At 37.5% G+C, this 18,219-nt stretch overlaps 2 protein-coding genes across 4 annotated transcripts; one reads left to right on the top strand and one right to left on the bottom strand.

The window, feature by feature from the left end:
• Positions 1 to 272: 272 nt before the first annotated feature.
• LOC306856969 (putative transmembrane reductase CYB561D1) lies at positions 273 to 6,718 on the top strand. Its single transcript, XM_079396558.1, has 3 exons — positions 273 to 660; positions 1,358 to 1,395; positions 3,711 to 6,718. The coding sequence occupies exons 1-3, from the start codon at positions 486 to 488 to the stop codon at positions 4,212 to 4,214; spliced, it is 717 nt and encodes a 238-aa protein (XP_079252684.1). The 5' UTR covers positions 273 to 485; the 3' UTR covers positions 4,215 to 6,718.
• Positions 6,719 to 6,854: 136 nt separating this feature from the next.
• LOC306856795 (zinc finger and BTB domain-containing protein 40-like) lies at positions 6,855 to 17,224 on the bottom strand. Of its 3 annotated transcripts, XR_013783042.1 has the most exons (18): positions 17,099 to 17,220; positions 15,607 to 16,079; positions 15,406 to 15,527; positions 14,557 to 14,749; positions 14,273 to 14,412; positions 13,160 to 13,331; positions 12,928 to 13,064; positions 12,645 to 12,840; positions 12,400 to 12,518; positions 10,768 to 10,927; positions 10,290 to 10,649; positions 9,777 to 9,983; positions 9,500 to 9,664; positions 9,207 to 9,421; positions 8,864 to 9,023; positions 8,550 to 8,776; positions 7,268 to 7,523; positions 6,861 to 7,162 (listed from the first exon to the last, which is right to left on the bottom strand). XR_013783042.1 is itself a non-coding variant. In XM_079396269.1 (17 exons), exons 2-17 carry the CDS (start codon positions 16,070 to 16,072, stop codon positions 7,323 to 7,325), a joined length of 3,240 nt encoding a protein of 1,079 aa, XP_079252395.1. In that variant the 5' UTR covers positions 16,073 to 16,079; positions 17,099 to 17,224; the 3' UTR covers positions 6,855 to 7,322. The 3 variants fall into 3 exon arrangements, 2 of the variants coding, with proteins under 2 accessions (XP_079252395.1, XP_079252396.1); XM_079396269.1 differs by having other exon boundaries at positions 6,855 to 7,523; positions 17,099 to 17,224; XM_079396270.1 differs by having other exon boundaries at positions 6,857 to 7,514.
• Between the last annotated feature and the right edge of the window lie 995 nt (positions 17,225 to 18,219).

Below are 18,219 nucleotides of genomic sequence, written 5' to 3'. Positions count from 1 at the left end.
CTCTCTCTCTCTATATATATATATATAAAATTAATCCTTATTCAGTAATCATGGAAAAGAAACTGTAAATTCGTTTGTTATAGTAGAACCCTTAATTTAAGAGCACCTTTCGCCAAGCCTAAAAAAATTGTCAAAAGTTGGTTTTGTGTGTGAAACGGGTCACCTGTTCGTCATTAGATGTCTCTCTTGCTTTAAAAATCTTGCGCATGCGTAAATACACCGGCAGAAGCTTAGCTCGTGAATAATTAAGTAGATTACAGTCAAGTGTCATGTTTATTTTGAATATAAAAATGGCACCCAACAGGAATAACCTAGCTACCGCATGTTTCATTTTACCCAGATAGTTCATAAGTTAAAATATTATGCGTTTCGGCTCTAAAAATCAGGTTTTGTGAAGCTCAGCAGGAATGACACTTAAGCTGTATTTCTATTGCGTGATTTAGGCGTGCATGTAAAAGTCCCGAGTCTCGAATTAATCCTCAGGAATGGCGAGAGGGACGCGCTCGTCCTCGGATGTGGAGTACAGCGCGGTGGGAGAGGGGCTCGGGATGCGGGAGTTCTGGCTCTATGTGTGGCTGCGCAGAGCCGCTGTGCTCGCTGCGCACATCATCTCACTGGGCCTGGTCATCCTCGCATCCATACTGTCCAGACCAGGAACAAGTGAGTTACTGTGCTTCTGTACACCAGCTCTTTCTTTTACAAAAAGTTATGTGGCAGTATAGTGATGGTATCAGACGGTACTGTCATGGAAATTCAAGGCAACGTTGCTTAAAAATACCATAGTACACGTCCAAAAATATGATTTTCAATACAATACAATTTATGGTGTTAAAAAGTATTGGTTATACTTTATAAGTATTCATAACACATACGATGGCTGACATATATTAAATATGGGCCTACGTTGATTTGTGAATATGTGTGAGTATATAGAAATGAAAGGGCCTTGTCATTTCTACTCCAAATGTATCCATTTAACAACAAAACTAGACATACCTTGGTTTTTAGATGTTACCATGTTTTGGAAGTGTACTATTCAAATTTTATGATATTGTTTAAAGTATATTGGAGTACCATGGGTTATAAATACAATAATCAGTCACTACCATGGTATGTATCAAAGTACTGTGATATTACAATGGTTTTGAATATTTTTGTTTTTGACTAGGTGATTTAACAGTATTTTGATGTTTCAATTTGAAAGTACAAAAAAAAACCTGTATTAAAATATGCTTTTTAATTCTGCAATATGACCATAAGCATATATTTTTTGGGGATAAAATTAAAGTTAATATAAAGTATTTCCAAATATAAAAAATCTCTATTTTACTTTAACTCCTGTGTTTATTCATTTCAGGTCTCTTCTCATGGCATCCCGTCTGCATGTCACTTGGGGTAATTTTTTATACATTCAAATACACAATAAAATATGATGAGTTTATCATGTTCAGCCATAGACTGATACAAGGATAATATTTTAAATATATAAGCCCTCCTGGAGTTTTTAATAATGCATTGTGTCTCAGAGATGTTCAGCCTCTCAGGGAATGAATAAAATATGTCTTCTGTAAATAATGAATTGAGTGTGGAGAAACACAAAGACAATGGAATTCAGCTGCTTTCCCGTGGGAATCTGATTACATTCACCTTGATGACAGAGATAGCACATTCTGTACTAATATTGTGACGTGACCTGACAGAGGTCAGTCTCAGATTTTGACTCATGTCCAGTAAAGGAAATAGTCCGACTTTTTTTTCCAGTAAGACTTTTTTTTTTTTTGCTAAAAAAACATTTTTCTTGTGCTTTCTGTTTATAACAGAATCCTGAAAAATTGCATCAGTTTCCACAAAAATATTTAGCAGCCCTAACTGTTTTTAAAATTGATAATAATAAGAAATGTTTCTTGAGCAACAAATTAGCATTAGAATGATTTCTGAAGGATCATGTGATATTAAAGACTAGAGTAAGGGGCTGTTCCCAGAGAATGCATTTCTCAATTCCAATGCACCACTTTTCCATAGTTTTTCTATGTAACCACACACTAGATCAGTGCTTCTCAAAGTCCGGATCCGGACCCGGAGGGAATTCAATCCGGACCCGCTTCTATTTCATATTTCAAGAACACTAATTATATTTCCTACGTTGATAAACGCACGTTAAACTTGTAAATCATTTGTTTATTTATTCTTATTTTTTATGTCTTTTGGAGAAGGTCCGAAATTGCAGGCGAGATATTGAAACTTTTCTTTCATGACATATGCGTCCGAAATCGCATACTTCCCTACTATATAGTATGCGAAAAACAGTATGCGAGGCGAGTAGTATGTCCGAATTCATAGTATTCGAAAAACAGTAGGCGAGAATTACCCGGATGACCTACTACTTCCGCCCGAATTCTGTAGTAGGCATACGATGGACACTTTACTATCCCATGAGGCCACGGGAGAGGCGTCATATTCGAAAAATGGCGGAAAGCGGGGACGCGGCTGTTTTCAAGTGCAAGTACCTCAAGGGAAAACGTTGTCCGTTTTCTTCAGAAAAGCTTTGATGTCAATTTTCATTTGGTCTTTCCTGTAATGGCTGATAAAGTAGCGCTTATTTGATTACAGTCGTTACCGGGGAAACAGCTATACATCAGGCTCCAACAGCGCCTCCTGCTGGCAGAGAATCAACTTGCATTTGCTAGTCTGCGGGAAACACTGGTGTCTGTCAGCAAACATAAACAAAAAAGCATGCTTCAGAACTGTTTTGAGAAGGTGCTTAAGTTTTGAGCCATGTATTATTACTATGAATTAGGCTACTACTACTACTATTACTATCTTGTGCCCTGCAATAACCATTTACGCAAACTCTCTTTTGATATAAAGGAAAAAAAAAAAGAGAAAATCGGCCCAAAAAATCAGCATCATATATCGGCCATAGGCTGCCATGATTTCTAAATATCGCCATTGGCCAGAGAAAAAACATTATAGGTCGACTTCTACTGCTGACACTTAAATGAATTGTTTTGCCACTTTTGCACTTGTTATTAAAGTATTTTGAATGCAAAAAGAACCTTTTTTTTTTAAATGAGTGTTTATTTGTTATATGTTATGTATGTTTATTAAAAACACGTTTTGTAATAACCAATTGTTCCGGACCTTTGACACTGATGAAAATTCAGATTTGGACCTTTGAATGTAGACTTTGAGAACCCCTGCACTAGATAGACGTTAATGACCATTGCGCCCACGTCTTTTGCAGTGTCTCGTACACGAGTGCTGCATTTGAAAGAATTTGGAGTTTTACACGCTCATAATGCTTAGTAATGTAACGTTCAAAACAATGGACCAATCAGAGGACCCTGGAGGTGGGACAAGCATTTTTTTACAGTAGCAATTTGGCTTGGTGACTGTTTTGTTGACAGCAACATGGAAGGAGAGGCATTCTGCTTTGCACTTTTTAAAAAAACATTCCTGAGCCCAGCATCTCACATTTTTAGACACATCCTGCATACTAACTAAGTATCTATGTGCTCATGGTTGTGACAGTGATAATCTTGATTTTTTATTTTTTTTTGCAGTAATTGCCTCATTAGACCAGAAACTTTGAGTAGAATATTTAGTCTACATATATTGAACATTTCCCTTTCAAAAGAGCAGGAAAATGCTGTTTTATGCACCTTTAAGGGTCTTCGTGAAAGCTTTACTATTTCTCTCTTCTGTTTTAGTTTTGTCTGTGCATGACAGAAGGGATCCTGCTTTTCTCCGCCGAGGGCAGCCCGTTCTGCTTCAAATCGCGTAAGTGGAAGGTCCGTCTGCACTGGTTCTTCCAGGCTCTGCTGCTGGTGTGTGGAGCTACAGGATTCTGCTTCATGGTGGCCAGCAAGAACATAAAGGAGCATCCTCACTTCACTTCCTGGCACAGCCTGCTGGGAGTCGCTACGATGGCTGCTACCGTGCTGCAGGCGATCTGTGGCGTCTTTCTCATCTTCCCCAAACTCATCAGTACTCGCTCGTTTCCTCGATTGAGACTGTATCATGCCACCTGTGGTCTGATGGCCTACCTGCTGGCCACCGTCACTGTCATGTCAGCCATGTTTACAGACTGGTTTCAGTCATCGGTGACAGGCACAGTCTGGTATATATTCCTACTCCTCCCACTTTTTCCTGCCTTAGTGGTGATGAACCAAATCACTAGTGCCTTCCTGCCCAAAAAGAAGATTACTAGCTGAAAACTAAAGCCTTGAATTAGAGCCTATTTATCTGAACTATAGTAGCCTTTAGAAGCAGCACTACTCACACTCACATAACATTTTGGCTTTGTTCATTTTGACATTTTACACTTAATGTGTACTTGCAGTCTTGTAAAGGTAGAGATAGAAATACTAATTTCTGCATAAAATGGTAAACACTAAAAAATTCATCCATGCCAGTAGGTGTCAGTATAAAGTCCAACAGCACTGTTGTATTTTTAGAGAACAAATTAGAGCCAGCAAAAAGTCCAGTGGTTTATCTGAAATCACTTACTGTTTGAGTAGGTACTACATCTTTTGATGACTATTTTTGCATACTATATAGCAGGGAAGTAATTACGTATTGAAAAAAAAAATTACCACCTCAGTGAGTATGCAATTTCTGACACAGCCCAGACAGCATTTTTGCGCACTTTCAGTACGAAGAGTGATCATAGTCTTTCCAACGAAAGTGAGCAACTGTAACGGATAGTTCACCCCAAAATTTGTGTTCCAAATGTCATTACAAAACCGTAAGACCTTCGTTCAAATTACTCAAAATTAAGATATTTTCGATCAAATGTAACTGAAATGTTCCCTGACCCAGAAAGGTAGTAAGGAGATCGGTAAAACAGTGGCATCAGTGTGACATCAGTGGTTCAACTGTAATTTTACGAAGCTGCAAGAATGCTTTTTGTGTGCAAAGAAAATAAAAATAACGACTTTATTCAATGACTTTCTGGGCCTGGGAAAATTTCAGTTGCATTGCTGTCTATGCAGGGACAGAAAGCTCTTGGATTTCACCAAAAATGTTTTAATTGAAGGAATTGAACGAAGGTCTTATGGGTTTGATATTACATAAGGGTGAGTAATTAATGACAAAATTTTCATTTTTGGGTGAACTATCCGTTTAGGCCGTTAGTGAAATCTATGTAGTCACTTTTAGGAAGTGAATATACTGTTAATGATTACATGATCCAGTGAGTCCTTGTGATTTATTGTGAAACCTCAGGTAATTTATTTCAGATTCTACCTGGGATTTTATTTTTCACTTGCTCTAGTTCCCAAGGACTATGCACTGAAAATATAGTTGCATTTTGCATATTTTCAGTATTTACATAATTTTGGTTTAAAACACAAAGAATGTTTGACCTTAATAGTGAGTCTGGTGAACTGATGCTCACTATCGAATTAATTCGCCCTAAGTGCACATTTAAGTATATGTTGACTACTCATATTCTCTTCATGAGGACATGCTTGAACTGAAATGAGTAATTCTATACATATTTTTTGAAACTTAATACAAGCAACTGGCTGTGCTTTGCACAGGACACATTTTATGATTAATTGAAAGTTGTTTTTTGGTGTTGTGTTACTATGCACTGCTGAATAGGGAGCCTTGCGGCGCTCTGGGAAAATGAACATTTGCATTGCAGGAATATGCTTATTGCATTATAGCAAGCTTGGAAATGTTATATGCATCGTCACGTTCTTGTCTGTGTGAGATTTGCATTATTTTAGAGTGCTGTAGTTTATGTTGCAGTTTTTCATTGTGTGCCTTCATTCATATGAAACCATATGATACCAACATAAACAACATGATATAAAAATGAGTTATGACAGTTTTTTCTTTGTATAGGCTAGGAATGCAAGAAGAAATGTCATACCCCACATTTATTTTTTATTATGGCTGATAACCAGCTTGTGTGTGTTTTTACAGTAGTAGTTCTTCCAAAAATGAAAATTTGCTAGAAATGTACTCACCCTCAGACCATCTGAGATGTAGACGAGTATGATTCTTAATCGGAACAGATTTGGAGAAAATTAGCATTACATCACTTGCTCATCAGCGGATCCTCTGCAGTGAATGGGTGCCATCAGAATGAGAGTCCAAAACAGCTGGCAAAAACATCACAATAATCCACAAGAAACAAATTTATCTACATCTTGGATTGCCTGAGGATGAGTACATTTTCAGTAAGATTTGATTTATTTTGATATTGAGCAAATTGAGTCTGGACAGTAAAATAAGCAAATTAATATGTGTACCTGTTGCTTTAAAGCTTATTTGTAAAGTCAGAACCAGCATAGTTCTTTGCATTATGTGGCACATGATAACTAGAAATTATTTGTTTGTGTCTTGTTTATGCCTGTATTATGTTTGTACTGAATACTAACAGTCAAATGTTAAAATGTTTATGTGCAGTGGACTCTGACTGAACTGTGATGAATTAGTTTAACCCAGACTGTTTACTGTATTGATTTGTGTAACTGCACAATGTGGTCAGATTTTAAGATTTAAAAGCTGAATGTATGAATGTAAAAAAACAATGACTCAGGGTTGTCTACGAATTATTGGCATATTAACTAAAAACTATATATATATTTGACTATTTTACTCTATGCAGTATGATAAATATTTGAGGGTTGGTGTGGTCTTTCATATGAACAGTAAATGATTGATTTTACTCAATGCTTTTTGAATTTCTTGTAAAATAAACTTATTTACAAAAAGACTTGCAATGTTCTACCTTCTTATGTCACACTTATTAATAACATTTATACTTCTCTGCCAAACTTTCTCATCTCTGTTTAAAATTGATTAACTTTCTTTTCTACAATCTGATGAATGCAAACAGTCCGCTTGGTCACAAAATATTTTATACAAGTTATTTTTAGCAGAAAAAACAATCATAAAGCATGCCAGAAACAAAAATCATCTCTGTACATGAAGCTTGATCAGAGGTAGATAATGTGTTATAAACAAATTCAAGTGACTTTTCTCATTTAAAATCCATTTTTGCTTGTCTGAACACTTTTAATAAATAGTTCGTAATGAAACGCAGTTAAAAGAGATTCAGACTGCACTGAAGAAACTGACATTATCTTGCATTATTTTCAACATGGATTTTGCATGCTTGTGTACGCCAAGCCTGAAAACACTCTTCCTAGAGAGAAAAACAAATCAAGTGTTCATTAAAAATCATATTCATTCTTGTCCAAAAAAAACTAACCCGATTGGTAAAATCACAAGGGCTGAAATCCTTTAGTACCATGTGTAATCCCACAAAAGAAACATCAGTCTCATAAAGCCATGTGATCCAGAGTTCACTGGCCCTCTTCACAGATGAGTGTGACGGTGCCGTTCAGTAGATCCTCCATACTCACGGCCATGATTCCAGTGCCGCTGGCCGCTTCCTGATGATCACCCAGAGCCACAAACACCTGCGGTGACCCTTCAATCTGGGATTGCTCAAGGCTAATCACTTGCTCTGCCCCTTGACCGGCTGCATCCTCACACTGAATCACCTGGACAGAGTCACAAATACCTCAATTGTTGACAAGGAACCCATTTTCTATAATTAATAATTACTATTTATTCCCATTTGGCATGTTTTGTTTAATAGATTTATTGAAGATAGAGTTTTCACAACATTTCCGTAATTTCATGATAATTTTGATATAATAGTAAAAGTTAATGTGCTAATGAAAACATTTGTTCATTTATTTAATAATAATTATATTTCAATAATGCTAATAATAACAAAAAATTATAGTGCATATAATTATTATTGTAGTGAAATAATTGAATCTAAGTAAAACAGATGGAATTCATGGATAACAGTATGGTCTTCATTAATTTTATGTACTATATACATGTTCACCGTCCTTTTAAACAATATTTGCACTGCAGAATAAATTTAATTTCACTTCCCACAAATAAACGCACAATTTCTAATATCTTAAAGAAATAGTTCACCCAAAGTTCTGTCATTAATTACTCACCCTCATGTCGTTCCAAACCCATAAGACCTTCGTTCATCTTCGAGACACAAATTAAGATATTTTTAATGAAATCCGAGAGCTTTCTGACCCGACATAGACAGCAAACACAACCGACACGTTCAAGGCGCAGAAAAGTAGTAAGGACATCGTTAAAATAGTCCATGTGGCATAAGTGGTTATGTTATGAAGCTAAAACAATACTTTTTGTGAAAATTTTAGAAGAAAAAAAAAAAAAATAGTGACTTTTCATATCTTCCGTGTCAGTCTTCGACACGAGAGTACCAGGATGCATTTTAATGAAGTCCTTACTAATTTTATGGGCCTTGAACGTGTCAGTTGCATTGCTGTTTATGCAGGGTCAGAAAGCTCTCGGATTTCATCAGAAACATCTTAATTTGTGTTCCGAAGATGAACAGGTCTTACAAGTCAGGAACGAGATGAGGGTGAATAATTAATGACAGAATTGTCATTTTTAAGTAAACTATCCCTGTAAAAGTTTGAATATGAGAGATTTTCGATTTGAGACATTATGAGAGGTTGGGGCGTCACCGTTTGAGCACTGGAGGCCTGTGTCTGTGCTTCCTCTTGCATGACCTGCAGATGTTTGGACAGGAAGTGCTGCTGGAACTCAGGCTCTGAGGTGAAGTGGAGAGAACAGACCATACAGCTGAACACAGAGCCGGTCTGACTTGCCTGACCGCTGCATATGTGCTGCTGTAACTCCTGCTCGCTCGTCATAGTGCTGTCACAGTTCACACACTTCCACAAGTGCACTTCTGAACAACAAATGCACACACGATCAGTACACAGTAAATGTAGCTAACAGTAGTAATAACTTTCTAGGATCAGTGGTCACTCTTTACCTGTGTGATTGGTTATCTGGTGTTTTAACAGACTATTTCGGTTGCAAAACATCTTGTCACACTTGTCACACTGCAGCAGAGATTTGATGGCTTTGTTGCCCTGGGCAGAGGCGCTCTCAGGGTGAGCCGTACGATTGTGGTACCACAGACCAGAGAGCGTCTGAATCAGAAACACGTATAAAATCAATACATTTTTATGTTTATCTTATATGTATTTGTCTGTTTCATTCATAAACATTGCCCTTTTAAGCAAATTGCACAAAAAGAGAGCTACGTTATAACAATTTTCTGTTGAAGAGAAATACTCCTTTACCATTCAACAGACGAAGTGCGTCGTTCTTACCTGATAGGACTTTTTACACGTCTTGCAGCTGTAAGGTTTGTTTCCATCATGAATGTTCATGTGTTTCTCCAGATTGGCTTCACTGTTGAAGATCTTGCTGCACTCGGGACATTGGTGCAGCTCTTTCGGATGCACCTCTTGGATGTGCTGTCGGAGCTCGTCCAGAGAGGAGAAACTCACCCGGCATTTCTGGCAGTCATGTGGTTCTGTAATGTCTGATGGAACAAATAACATTTTAGTTTGCGTTTATTATGAAGTGACATATATCAAGTGACCAGTGTGAATGTGCTCACTATGAAAGTTCTGGAGATGGACGGACAGCCCGTTGGCTTGTTTGAAGCCTTTGCCGCATTCCCTGCAGACATATGGCTTGTCTCCCGTGTGCGTGCGGACATGACGCGTCAGTTCAATGGACTGAGCAAATGAGGCCGAGCAGTACTGACAGCAGTACATTTTACCTGCAAATTCAGAAATTCAGCATGTTGGTTTCCACATATGCTACTGTATATATGATATATGCATGATACAAAAAAATAAAAAAAAAATTAAAAAAAGTTTGAACCATCCCACCCTCAGCATGCTTCTTCTTGGTGTGGTATGAGAGAGCGGCAGCCACGGAAAAGCTCATGTCACAGTGTTTGCAGTGGAAGGGTTTTTCTCCTGTGTGTAGACGCATGTGGTTCTTCAGAGATGAGGTGGCAGCAAACTTTGCACCACACTCCTCGCATGCGTATGGTCTCTCCTCGAAATGTTCAGTGCGTTTATGATATAAAAGTCCTGAAAGATATAAGCACTGAACACATAACACAGTGCTGACAAAAGAGTGATTGGTGTCTAAGGTCCATTTTGGGTCCAAAAATGTCCTCAGACACTTTTCACCTTTATTTTAATTTTGTGGAGGTTTTTCACATTTTCACATTTCATCATTTCATAACCGTAAAGTTTTTAGGATAAAACTAACAATAACCACTATAATAGTGTATATTATTATTGTTGTTGTTATTATCATCATCATCATCACTAAATTCATAATTAATAACATATGAGCCAGGATTTTTCAACTCGAAAAGGATCATTGCATACCTGAAGAGTGTTTGAAAGTCTTGTTGCACATGTCACATGGTACTTGTTCTGTTTTCTTCTTCTTAGCCGGAGGGCCACCATGGACTTCCATGCAGTGCTGATGAAGGCTCTTGAGCGTCGGAAAGGCCAGTGAACACTCGGAGCAGCGCTGCTCCTTCCCTGGAGCGAGGGCACAGCCTTTCTTATGCTTTATCAGACGGCACTTAAAGTCAAACGTCTTTTTGCACCACTCGCAGCGGTAGGACACAGGGACAGCCTTTCTTCTTCCTTTTGTTTTGGAGTCGTCTCCATCATCATCCTCAGAGTCTGCAGTAGATCCTTCCTGCTCAACCTCAGATTTAGAAGAATCTGGCAGAGGTCCTATTTAGAATATGGATACAATGTAAAGGTTTTTTTTTTCCATCAGATACTTTCAAAAGTGATGCCAAACTATCATATCACTTGGACAGCAATCTCTATGCAGTGAAAAGTCCTTCACCAGTATGTTTGAGGTCTTTCAGCCGCGGGAAGCTCTGCTGGTTGGCAGACAGCAGCTGGCACAGTGAACTGGCAAACTCTGAGTCACGACTCAAAACTCTCTCGACAGTCTGATGAACTGACTCCAGCTCACCATCAGCTCTCCGACAGCTCTTGAGAAACTAGGACGCACAAAAGTAATGTTATATAATGTTGTATATTATTTTATATGCTGTACATAGGCACAAAAACTAAACTCTGCAGGAAACACAACAGTATGCAAAAAAAAAAAAAAAGTATCACAGCTTCCACAAAAATACTAAGACCCGTTTTAAGCATTGATAATAAGAAATCTTTCTTGACCACCAAAAGCTGAAAGGTCAGCTTTGTTATCACAGGCATAGATTAATTATTTTTTTTAAATCATACCGAACCCAAACTTTGAGAAGAGCATTTTGCAAAATATTAGACAATATATTCATTATATTTTACTTTACCAGTTAGTGATGTCTTAATTTTATTTAATTGTTTAAATAAATCTTTTATGCAACAAGTTATGACAGTGGCATGTCTGTGCATCTTATCTGTAGCGGAGAAAGAAATTATTTGATCCCCTGTTGATTTTGTACATTTGCCCACTGACAAAGAAATGATTAGTCTATAATTTTAATTGTAGGTTTATTTGAACAGTGAGAGACAGAACAAAAACAAACAAATCCAGAAAAACGCATTTTAAAAAAGTTATGTTGCATGTTAATAAGTCAAATAAGTATTTGACCCCTTCGCAAAACATGACTGAGTACTTGGTGGCAAAACCCTTGTTGGCAATCACAGAGGTCATACGTTTCTTGTAGTTGGCCTCTAGGTTTGCACACACCTTAGGAAGGATTTTGTCCCACTCCTCTTTGCAGATCCTCTCCAAGTCATTAAGGATTCAAGGCAGGAGTTTGGCAACTCGAACCTTCAGCTCCCTCCACAGATTTTCTATGGGATTAAAGTTTGGAGACTGGCTAGGCCACTCCAGGACATTAATGTGCTTCTTCTTGAGCCACTCCTTTGTTGCCTTGGCCGTACGTTTTGGGTCATTGTCATGCTGGAATACCCATCCACGACTCATTTTCAATGCCCTGGCTTGCTGGCTTCAATGCCCTGGCCCTGACGGTACATGGCCATCTTGTCCCCGACATCCTTGGACAGCTCTTAGGTCTTGGCCATGGTGGAGAGTTTGGAATCTGATTGATTTGATTGCTTCTGTGGACAGGTGTCTTTTATACAGGTAACAAACTGAGATTAGGAGCACTCCCTTTAAAAGAGTGCTCCTAATATCAGCTCCTGTATAAAAGACACCTGGGAGCCAGAAATCTTGCTGATTGATAGGGGATCAAATACTTATTTGACTCATTAACATGCAAATCAATTTATAACTCTTTTGAAATGCGTTTTTCTGGATTTTGTTGTTATTCTGTCACTGTTCAAATAAACCTACCATTAAAATTATAGACTGATAATTTCTTTGTCAGTGGGCAAACGTACAAAATCAGCAGGGGATCAAATAAATTTTTCCCCCACTGTATGTACACACTGTTCAGTATGTGTAATATGCAAATAAGGCATACATTTAAAATATTTAGTATATTTTTCCTTCACCGCTTACCTCAGTAAATTGCTCTGTCCCATGATACACTGCGTTCAAACCTTGTTCGAGCAGGGTAATGTCACTGATTGTTTCCAGAATGAGTGATTTGTGTTTAAAGAGCACATCTATGTCTTTCACTAAAAAACAAAACATAGCAAAAACATTTTGGTTTATTTACACTCAATTTACACTCACCCTTTCAGAGAATTACAGAGCTAGTGACCAAAAGCAATGTGTTGATTCAAAGTCTTTTTAACACTCACTGGTTTGGAGAAGTTTTTGAGCGCTTGGTTTCTCCTTGACCTCCAGCATGAGGATCTGCAGCTCTGGACTGTGTGTCTCTGTCCACAGCAGAAGCCTCCAAACAGTCACAGCCTGCAGTGAACCATCCAGCGCTGCAGATATCAGCCTTCCAACCACCTCAGCATCTCCGTTCTCTCCCAGAATAGATTTAATACACTGAATGCATACAAATATATAGATTTTAAAGCTGCTTCCTTGGACTGAATCCGCTCTAAAATTCGATTAATAATGTAACACAGGTACCTCTCTCTCATTTGCATTCATATCTGGACCCATTTTAAGGCTATGTTCGATAAACTGGAGGTCCAATTTCAGCTCTATGAGTCTGTTCTGATATATTCTCAACAAATCCATCCCACTGCTTTCTTTTGTTTTGTCATCTGACAAAGAATATGTCATCAGAAGTATTAGATAAGGGAATCTGCTGTATGATGAAACAGATTAGGTATTGTTGCCAAGTTTTGTCTGTTCATACCCCTTGCGTCTTTCAGGGCCTGCAGAAGCTGAAGTAGATCTGAGGAGCTTTCCTTCACTTCATGGAGCAGCATCAGAAATGTTTCTTCACTTATGGTCCTCTCTTGCAGATTACTTAACAAACTTTCCACCACCTCCACAGATGAAGGAGCAGAACAGCACTGCAGCACTACCTGAGGAGGAACAGACACATACCCTACTGTTTAAAAGTTTGGCATCAGTAAGATTTTTTTGTTGTTGTTGGAAATAAATTAATACTTCATTCAGCAAGGATCCATTAAGTTAGTCAAAAGATTTCTATTTATTTTCTTCTGAAATTTCTACTCGTGAAAGAATCATAAAAAATCATGTTTACACAAAAATGTAAAGCAGCACAACTGTTTTAACATTAATAATAATAAGAAAAGTTTGATCATGTGACACTGAAGATTGGCGTAATGACTGCTGAAATTTCAGCTTTGCATCACACGAATAAATTACATTTTAAAATAGATTCAAAATTTCTAATTGTAATAACATTTTACTAAAGTATTGCTTTTACTGCATTATTTTCAAATAAATGCAGCCTCTGTGACCATAAGAGACTTTCCAAAAACATTCAATAAATCTAACCTCAAAACTTTAAATAGTTGTATATCTATAAAAAATTATGAAGTGAAGTGACATACGGCCAAGTATGGTGACCCATACTCGGAATTCGTGCTCTGCATTTAACCCATCCAACGTGCACACACACAGCAGTGAACACACACATAGCAGTGAACACACACACAGAAGTGAACACACACACACAGCAGTGAACACACACACACAGCAGTGAACACACACCCGGAGCAGTGGGCAGCCATTTATGCTGCGGCGCCCAGGGAGCAGTTGATGGTTCGGTGCCTTGCTCAAGGGCACCTCAGTCGTGGTATTGAGGGTGGAGAGAGCGCTGGACATTCACTCCCCCCACCTACAATCCCTGCCGGACCTGAGACTTGAACCCACGACCTTTGGGTTACGAGTCCAACTCTCTAACCATTAGGCCACGACTTCCCCATTAGAGGCCACATTATAATGAATGTGTACTGTTGTACTGTTCTATATAAGAAACTGTAAGGGGCAAATATACCTCTTTTTCCACTTCATTTGTACATCTGTTTACTGCATTGGTCAAAAGCTCTGAGAGGTTGCTGACACTGGAGAGATGATGAGATAGTTCTGATTTTTGGGCTAAAAGCCCACTAGACCACCGAACTCCTGATGCAGGAACTGCAAGTAAAGAGATCAGTCTCTTTATTTGTACATTCACTCAAAGTTTAGCAAATTCTACCTGAAATGTTTAGTCATTTTAGTATCCTTTTAATACCCCATGATTCAAAACTTCACACTTTCACTCAACCCAGGTCAGCTTACCTTCTGGCTCGGGACAGGTCTTGTTTCCCTGGTCCTCCAAAACTGATCCCAGCTCAGGATTAAAACATTTTAGCTGTTCTAACAAAGTAAGGACTGTTTGAGCTGACAGAACTTTCTCTACTTTCACAAAATTTAGCAACCTCTGGTAAACCTCATCTGCTGATGGATCTCCTCTGAAGCTCTCCAATATGACCTGCAGAAGATCAGAAGTGAGATCTGAATCCAGTCCTAATTGTTTCTTTAGATCATCAACACTTTTCAAAGGAATAGTTCATCCTAAAATGAAAATATGCTGAATATTTATTTACATTCTGGCCATCCGAGATGTAGATGATTTTGTTTTGTCATTGTTACAGATTTGGAGAAATTTTGCATTACGTGACTTGCTAACCAAAGGATACTAGCAGTGAATGGGTGCCGTCACAATGAGAGTCCAAACAGCTGCTAAAAACATCACAATAATCCAGAAATAATCCACACAACTCCAGTTCATCAATTAATGTCCAGTAAAGTGAGAAGCTACATGTTTTTAATAAACAAATTCATCATTACAACAATTTTTAGCTTTTCGCTTATGGCTAAAACACAAATTAACTGATAGACTGGAGTCGTGTGGATTATTGAGATGTTTTTATCAGCTGTTTGGACTCTCATTCTGACGGCACCCATTCACTGCAGAGGCTCTATTGGAGGAGCAAGTGATGTAATGCTATACATTTCCTCAAATCTGTAATGATGAAGGCGTGAAAGTGAGTACATTTTCAGCAAATCTTCCTTTTTTGGGTGAACTGTTTATTTAAGAAGTGAATTATCAGTTACATGCAAAACTTTTTTTCCCTATTATTATACCTGGCGCTCTTCTGTGGATACTGTATCCCACATCTCAAAAACTTTAACATATGACTGTCCATTCTGGAGGATTTTTGTGATACCAGCTTGATTTTGAGAGATCAACCCAACTGCACTGTCCTCTGAACACAGAAATAAACACAATTCATAATAACCATTGGAATAAAGTGATCTCAAACTATTAATTAGTCCATTTTTTACCTTCAAAACTATTCTTGTCCCTTTTAAGCTCTTCCAATTCAGACGGCTCCTTAGCACAATGTTTAATAACTTGAGGGTTCATCGATTCAGTCTCAGTTTCCACAGAAGTCTGCTTCATGAGGTCAGTGAGAATGTTCTTACAACCGACGGCCACATCAAACATCTGCAAGCTGTCTGCAGCGGCTATGAGTCGGGTGAAGTTGTGTTTACCGGGAGGCAGTTTACCAGTGTACACCATGTCCAGAAGAGAAGAAAACTCTTGAGAGGACAGTAAATCTGTGTCGATGGAGATGCTGTCAGAACCTTCCAGAACAGACTTAAATAACATACTGGAGGCTGCCAGCACTAGTTTGTGAGCGGAGTGTGGGGTCTCACCCACCAAGATGGAGCAGTCGCAAAACTGCTTCTCTTTACGTAAAGCATGCAGCTGCTGCATGAGCTGTCGGCTGTAGTTTGGGAGCTCCATCTTGTACCTGTAGAGGTGGAAAAGAGGAAATGCAGAAAAATGTATCAAGTTTATCCTTAAAGTGAGAAAATAATATGTCAATGGGTTAAGAAAAAATAATATTGTTTCTGACAGATACTTGTTCTTGTTTTAAGCATATCAGTATCTTAAATTATGTTGCTTTGCAAGTAAACGCATCTTGATTTAAGAAGGTTTAGATGTTTGTACTGGAAAACAAGAGTTTATGCTTAAAACAAGAAAAATGTGTGGCCTGTGATAACCATTGATTTCCCCACCATGCCATATCATAAGAATATTTTCAAAGCAAATCATAAGCATATAATTTCTTCTTTTTTTAACATACTTTGTGGAATATCTTTTCTATTTTTAAACATAAATTCAATTAATTTTTAAAACAAAGCTTAATGTCTTAAGTTATTCTCCTGCTCAAGTAAATGTATTGTGATTTAATCAAGTTTAGATATTTCTCTTGGAAAGCAAGAGCTTATGTTTATATTATTTTCCCTTATTCCCGTAGTTTATTTTTATTACCTATATTTTTAACTTTTTTTTCTCCAGAAAACAGGACGTATTATCTTAAGTCATTTTCCTTCTCAATAATTGCATCTTGGTTTAAGACTTTCTAGATATTTGTGATGGGAAACAAGACAAAAAAGCATGAAAATTCTTCACATTGCTCTCAAAGAAATCAAATATAACATCCTGTTCCTAAATAAAAGAGCAAGAGATCAGAAACCTACTCATGCAGTGACTATAGTACAGCAAATGTTCATAACTGCTCTAAAACACAATTCATAAGGGGTTATTATAACTGATAGGGAGAGATTTTAGCCTGTTTATTCCCAGCATAAGGCAACTATAAGGATAAACGATGCCATAATCACATGCAATGAGTGACATTTCAGTTTGCTGCTAACCTGACATGCTATCTGATGCTAATATAAAAATAAAAGCAGAAAAAATACAAACAGCACAATATTAGAGCTAAATGGTTGTGCCTCTTACAGTTACACACTTCCCCTTTACCTTTAAATTCAAATGATCCGGCTCTTTATTTAAACTCCTTCGAAGGACAAAATTAGGCCCAAAACTCTCCCGGTACAGACGAGCAAGCCATGACATAATGCGCATGCGCGTCAGGATTTTATGTACGCATGCGTATAATGAACAGCTGGTTTTCTCTTGAAAAGGATTAGGACCAGACAAACACTCCACCATCATGTAGTCTCGTACAAGCCCCCAAAAAGCTTTATTATGACTTAATGCATTAAAAAATGCACGAATATCGTGTGTAAATAATTACATATTAATTATATTAAAATGCCCTTTATTGCCTTTGAGCTGTCCTATTTTGTCTTTTATCTCTAGATAGCTTTATAGTTGTAAATCACTCCAAAACATTATTTTCTAATGTTGTATTAACCATTTGGGACCCAGCGATTCATTGTTGCCATCTGCAAAATTCTAATAAAATGTCTCATTTCATTCTATGGAAAACGTATAATATAAATTTGTCATGCAATTGTCATATATATTTGATTTTCACATTTATTTAACCCTTGTGCACCCTTATGGACATTTCTATCCATTTTATTTATTTATTGTTTTTGATCATTTTGCCTGTGTTAATGCTAACTGCATACATTTAGGCTCAGGTGTGTATTTTTATTTTTATTATATAAATCTATTTTACACTGGGTACAAAAAAGTGAAACACTCAGCACCTTTTGGACAAAAATGTCCCCATTGAAAAACTGATATTTTTAATCGCAATGCCGTTTAACTGTAAAATTATGTAATTTTTGTTAATAGGCTTTAATTCTGTTGGCAAGGCTTCAATTTTTTTATTTTTTTTTTACCAGATGGTGCCATGATTTCAGGTTTGGTCTATAAAGCAAATACTCTCTTTATTCCTGTTTTCTACTTCTGCATATTATAGAGCCAATTGGATAAATAATGCAGCTATAATTGTGTGGGTGTGTTGGTATAGATGTCAGAGTGTGGTTTGTAGGTGTGTCATAAAACAAATTGTGTGTGTGGTTGTAATATTTCAGAGAGGAACTCTTCTGTAAATCACAAATCCAAGCACTGTGTGCACCAGTAGAGTTTTACTGGCATCTAATGGGGAAAATTTGCTACTGCGTCCA

This window comes from Barbus barbus (genome assembly GCF_936440315.1).
Source record: "Barbus barbus genome assembly, chromosome: 37".
Lineage (NCBI taxonomy): Eukaryota > Metazoa > Chordata > Actinopteri > Cypriniformes > Cyprinidae > Barbus > Barbus barbus.
Note: the sequence above shows the minus strand (reverse complement) of the source record. Positions and strands in the feature narration are given on the sequence as shown.

Bases quoted from the DNA above. Each gene is read 5' to 3' on its own strand.
- LOC306856969 (XM_079396558.1), top strand. From the start codon at position 486: ATGGCGAGAGGGACGCGCTCGTCCTCGGATGTGGAGTACAGCGCGGTG. The intron at 661-1,357 runs GTGAGTTACTGT...TATTCATTTCAG, and splicing joins ACTGTCCAGACCAGGAACAA to GTCTCTTCTCATGGCATCCC. The intron at 1,396-3,710 runs GTAATTTTTTAT...CTTCTGTTTTAG, and splicing joins CCGTCTGCATGTCACTTGGG to TTTTGTCTGTGCATGACAGA.
- LOC306856795 (XM_079396269.1), bottom strand. From the start codon at position 16,072: ATGGAGCTCCCAAACTACAGCCGACAGCTCATGCAGCAGCTGCATGCT. The intron at 13,065-13,159 runs GTATGAACAGAC...ATTCTTTGTCAG, and splicing joins GGCCCTGAAAGACGCAAGGG to ATGACAAAACAAAAGAAAGC. The intron at 10,928-12,399 runs GTAAGCGGTGAA...TGTGCGTCCTAG, and splicing joins GGACAGAGCAATTTACTGAG to TTTCTCAAGAGCTGTCGGAG.